Below are 5,707 nucleotides of genomic sequence, written 5' to 3' on the forward strand. Positions count from 1 at the left end.
GGCCGCCTTCGGGTGTCTCTCTGCCCGAAGGGGCCCACCGCCTGAGGGCCGCGCTGGCAGCCCGTCGTGGATGACATCAGGGTCAACATGGCAACAGTGGCGCGCCGGACGGGTCATGGCCACCCGTACGGCGCACTGTGCCAGGCGTGCTCCGAGATTCGGGGGTGGCAGGCTTTACTATAGCCACACCCCGTCACTTCGCCGTTATGTGGATGCAGACTCTGAGGGTTCAATCTTGACTGCTTTGTGGGAGCCGGCTTCTTGGAGCCGGCCTTCTCGCGGCCGGCTTCTCGAAGCCGGCCCTCCCGAGGCTTTCTTTATGAGGGCTGGATTCGGATCGCCTTCCGATAGCCGGCCTGGGAGTCAGCCGACGAGAGGAAGGCGACCCCATGTCTTGGATCCTTGAGGGCCGGATCGGCTCGTGATTTTTCCAGAAAGGCCAGGGGGAGCCGGCTTGGCTACCCGTGGTCATATACTCCGACAGTAGTCCCCGAAGCTGATCGAGCTCCGAGGCTCACAAAGGGACGAGAAGCTTGGTCAGTTTCCTTCCCTGAGGGGCCGGCTTTGCTTGCGCATGCCGTCTTTGGAATAGCCCCGTTTCTCGTGAGCGGGAACGCGGGTCGGCCTGCAAGCTGACCGCGTGCCATCCCGCGGGCCACGTGGCAAGGAGATCCTGCCAACGCACTCGCGCGACGGGACGCCGCCGCAGGCCGGGGCCCGCCACTCCTATGCCTCGGTCCGAGCGCGGATCTTCTGCGGCCCATATGGACCGCTCGCCTTCCCGCGGCGGATTTATCACGCCGTTAGGGCGCAATAATCGCGGTATGTGGGGGAGTGGGCGCAGTTAATCCCCACGTTCCCCCACGCCGCACCTCCTCGGCTCCGCCGTGCGGGTCTATAAGTAGGGGGAGGAGGGGGAGCGGCAGAGGCTCTCGCGCTCTCCCTCGCTCCGCCCCTTCTTTCACTCTTTCTCCTTCCTTCCGCTGCTGCAGCATCCATTGCCGCGCCGTTTCTCCGTCGCCTCGTCTTGCTCCCCGCCGCATCGCCCCCATGGCGCTGTCGAGCTCGTGGGACGGCTCCAATGTCCACGAGGATCACGTCGAGTTCCTCCACCGGATGCGGCGCCTACCGGGCGAGGACCTCGTGCGGGTTCGTCGGGCGCCGGAGAGGGAGATCTCGCCGACGCTGGAGGAAGGCGAGCGGGTGATCTTCCGCTCACACTGGCTGCGCGACTTCAGCCTCCCGGCGAGCGGATTTCTTCGAGCCTTCCTCGAGTTCTACCACCTCCAGCCGCATCACCTAACGCCCAACGCGGTGATGCTGTTGTCGGCCTTCGTCACCCTGTGCGAGGGCTTTCTGGGGTTCTCCCCACTCTCGAGCTCTGGGGGGAGTTCTTCCAGAGCAAGCTCGGCACCGTCGTTGCGGGCGTGCCCGCCCCCTGCGGAGCCTTCATCGCCATGAGCCGGACGGGCGAGAACAATCCGTTCCCTCCCATCCCGCTGATCCAGTCGGTGAAGCTTTGGCAGAAGTCTTACTTCTATGTGAAGAACGTCGCCCAGCAAGGCGACTACGTCAACCTGCCGGCTTACGTAGCCGGTCCGCCGGCTGGGAGGCAACCCTCGTGGAGCTACCGGGCCAGGTCACTGTCTCAGGCCGGGAACGCAGCCGTCTCCCAGCTCCGGGTGATGATCCAGTCGGAAGGCCTGACTGGAGCCGACTTGGTGGCCGCCTTCGTGGAGCGCCGGGTACTTCCGCTCCAAGGCCGGCCACACATGATTTGCCAAATGAGCGGCCGCTTCGACCCGTGCCGGCTGAGCACCAGGGAGATGCCTCATGCGGAGGTGTCTTACATGGTGAACTACATCTCCAACTGGAAGCTCACCGAAGATTGGCGATACGGCAAGAGTCAGTATTCCCGCGCCAACCCTCCGCCGACAGTAAGTTTTTCCTTTTCTCTTCCTTTTGTAGCCGGCCTTATGACAACCGACTTCTAATTAGTTGGTTCTCCCTTGGCAGAACCCTCTTCTTCCACCGACGACCGGGGCCGCAGGGGTAGAGCGCCAGCTCCTCGCCGACCGCACAGTGGACGACGCCGATGCTCCGGACCTGGCAGCGGCCACCATGGAAGACGCCATCGTGGGGGAAGGCGACGAGGCAGGAAGCGCAAGGCCCGGAGACGGCTTCGAGGACTGGCCGGATGATGACGAGGTCAAAGCCGTCCAACACCGCCAGCCGGCGCCTGATCTACAAGGCGCGGGCTCGTCTGCCGCGCCGGCTGCCCGTGGCGGCGCGCAGAAGCGCCAGGCCGCGTCGACCTTCTTCGGCAGCCAGCCTAAGAAACCCAAGGCTTCCACGGCGGTGACATGGCGGGACGAGGCGGCCGCGAAGGCGGCCAGCTTCCGCAAGGTGGTGAGACAGCCGCAGGCGATCTCAGCGTAAGTCGTCGAATGTCTTGTATATTTCATGTATATTTGTTGTTCTTTTCGATTGAAAAACCCTTCTAACCCTTTCTTCGCCGGACGGGCAGGGCGCCGCTTTCCCTTGAGCGCGGCCCTGGCGGCTCCATAGTGGGGCCGACTGGAGGGTCCTCCGGCTCCCGTCGCGTGGACCCCCACGCCGACCTTAGGGAGGCCACGGAGTGGAACGCGCGTGAGGCGCGGGAGGAGCGGGAGGCGGCGGAGCGAAGGGTCATCCAGGCGGCGAAGGAGCAGGCCGATGCGGCAGCCAAGGCCCGGGCGGAGGCGACAGCCGCGGAGACGGAGGTGGAGGCTTCGCACAACAAGCCTCTGCTGCTCGCCATCCCCCTCTGCGCCGTGGTGCCCGACATCCCTGTGCCTCCGTTGGAGGAGATCGACCAAGCGCCGCCGGTGATGGAGAGGAGGTCCATGTGGCCTCCGTGGAGGGGACGCCGCAGTCGGCGCCGACCAGAGTGGGCCAAAGCGGCCAATCCGCTGCGGCGCCAGAGCAGCCGGCCGGGGATGAGCCGGAAGCAGGAGCCGGCCTCGAGGTGCAGCCGGCAATGCGCTGGCATGCAGGGGGAGGCACCGCCACGCCGGAGCCGCACCGAGTTACGGGTGCCAGCCAGACGGCGGAGGCCCTGGAGGCGGCCAACACCGGCATGTCCGAGTGGACTCCCAGCGGGGGGACGGGCGAGCTGAATGTGGCGGCCCAAGAGGTTCGGAACCGGCTTCAGGCCCAAGCCGCCTTGCTGCAGCACTACACCCAGGAGTTCCTTGCGACGCGGGCCATCATCTGGGTGAGTCTTCTAGCCTTGGTTGTTTTGTTCTCTTGATTTCTTCCGTGGGGGCGCGTCAGCGCACCCACTGGGTGTAGTCCCCGAGTTCCGAGTCGGCTGCTGCGCAGGCGGCTTGGAACTTACTAGGCTCCTATCTGTTCTTTCAGGAGTATCATAACCTCCGCGCTGCTGCCTTCAACTCCCAGGCTCAGGAGCTGGGCCGGAGAACCGAAGACCTGATCAGCAGCCGGAGTGTGTACTTGGTTTTGTTCATCTCCTGTAAGGGCGCGTCAGCGCACCCGCTGGGTGTAGTCCCCGAGATTCGGGCCGACTGCTGAGCAGTCGGGTCGGATCGTCCCTGACGACTTCTTCCTTATTGGTTTTTCTTTTGTCTTTCGTGCTCGCAGGAGCCAACGCCGACTTGAGGGTGCAGCTCAGCGAGGTGCAGGCCGCCCTTCGTGCCAAGGAAACCGAGTACGACGCCTTGGTCCTGGAGCGTGACCGCCTGGCCAAGAAGCTGGCTGACCAGGAGGAGAGCCACAAGGCGGCCCTGAAGAAGGCGCAGGATAGTGAAGACGCCTTGAAGGCCGAGTTCGAGACTGAAGCGGCGGGCTGGGCTGAGACCAGGCAAGCGCTGAATGAGGGCTTCGGCCGTATTGAGGATTTGATCGACGGTAAACCGCCTTCCTTGCCTGCCCCTTGCCCGCCCCTTGCCGATTTGTGTTCTGACTTGTGCCTGCCCCTTGCCGCCTGATTTGTGTTCTGACTTGTGCCTGCCCCTTGCCGCCTGATTTGTGTTCTGACTTGTGCCTGCCCCTTGCCGCCTGATTTGTGTTCTAACTTGTGCCTGCCCCTTGCCGCCTGATTTGTGTTCTGACTTGTGCCTGCCCCTTGCCGCCTGATTTGTGTTCTGACTTGTGCTGCTTTTTATTCTCTGTGCAGACTACTTTCCCGGCTACTCCACCTTTGCTGCCCAAACCATCGAGGCCCATCGTGAAGCGTGCTGTTAGGCGGGGGCCGACATCGCACCGGACGCGAGCTGGATGCTTGAGGAGCAGCTCTTGGCGGTCCAAGCACAGCTGCAGCCGGCTCATCGCATGCTCCGCCGCCTCCAGCGCGCTGGAACGCAGGTGTTGGCCGCCCTCTGGCCAGGCGAGACGATTCCTTGCACCCCGAGCCAGACTGCCGACTGGCTGGAGGTTGCGGTTGGCCGTTTCGAGGCTTGGAAAGCATCAGCGGCCCGGCTTGGAGCTGGGCGGGCGCTGGAGTTCGTCCGAGCTTGGTATCCGGGGCTGAACCTGGACCAGCTGCGCACCTGGCGGCTGGAGGCCAATGAGGAGATAGAAGAGGTGCGGCCGGCTATTGCTCAGCGCGCGTCGACGATCACCGAGTGCACTGACATTAGTGTCTTTGCACCTGAAATAAACGACGACGGCGTTGCCTAGCCGGAGGAGTGGTTCGGGCTGGACCCGGCGGCGGGCGAGGACTCGGCAGAGGAGATCGCCTCCAGCGATGAAGGCGAAGACGACGAAGGAGAGGAGGGTGAAGACGTCGAGCCAGCCGGTGAAACAGCCAGCCAGCCTCAGCCTGACCGTGCCTCCAGCAACGAGGCGCGCACAAGCGCGCCTTCGGCGGAGGGCGGTGATCATGCCGAGGTTCGCCAGCCGGCCACTCGTCCAGCCGGCACTATCGTTTCCACTGACCTGCCCGACTCGCCAGTCGCTCCCCTGGCTTAGTCTGCCGTCCTTGCTTTCCCTGCTTGTTATCCTTTGAACAATTTTTATTAAACTTGCGCAGTTCCACCCACTGGGGGTGTATTCGAACTATGTAGAATGCTGGCCTTGCGAAGGTCTTTTGTGTAAATATGATTGCATGCATGTTTGGTTTCCATTCACGTATGCTTTTTATCCTTAGGCTGTTTCCTTTGCCGCCTTCCCCTTTTGGGGAGGCAAGTACTTGAGCTTTCTTGGATTGAAGTGAAGTGAATAGAAGCCATCCGACCGGCTACTCTGGTAGTCGGTTGGCCGTAGGCGACAAACCGGCTTTTGTTATATTAGTCCGTTAGTCCCTAGCCATTTTTCGTGTGGGCATCCTTTCCTGCCTTTAACTCTTGCCAGCCGGACAGCCGGTTCTTCGAACTGCGACTTTTGGCGAGAAAAGCTTGGGTGCCGGCACGCTACTTGTCTGACCGCGGGTAGGACTTCTAATATAACTCTAGGCGGCCAGTCCCCGGGCCGACTAGTCGAACCCGGTGCCGGACGAAGAAAAAGTGAATGTAATGACAAGGTCATAAGCATAATGTTCTTCATTTATAGATAGAAGGTGGCAGTCCCCGAGCTCTCCTCGGGGGGCCTATTGTCTCGTACTTAGTACAAAAGTTAGCGTGATACATACTGCATTTCAACTGTAAAATCTTCGGAGGAGGTTGGCGTTCCATGGTCGTTCCGACTCCTTGCCGGAGTCGTCTCTCTT

The 5,707-nt window shown here is 62.2% G+C and overlaps 1 protein-coding gene across 1 annotated transcript; it reads left to right on the forward strand.

Moving 5' to 3' along the window:
• Window positions 1–1,050: 1,050 nt before the first annotated feature.
• LOC125554860 lies at window positions 1,051–4,245 on the forward strand. Its single transcript, XM_048718253.1, has 3 exons — window positions 1,051–1,195; window positions 3,643–3,909; window positions 4,178–4,245. Exons 1-3 carry the CDS (start codon window positions 1,051–1,053, stop codon window positions 4,243–4,245), a joined length of 480 nt encoding a protein of 159 aa, XP_048574210.1.
• Window positions 4,246–5,707: the final 1,462 nt, after the last annotated feature.

Source organism: Triticum urartu, chromosome 4 (genome assembly GCF_003073215.2).
Source record: "Triticum urartu cultivar G1812 chromosome 4, Tu2.1, whole genome shotgun sequence".
Taxonomy (NCBI): domain Eukaryota; kingdom Viridiplantae; phylum Streptophyta; class Magnoliopsida; order Poales; family Poaceae; genus Triticum; species Triticum urartu.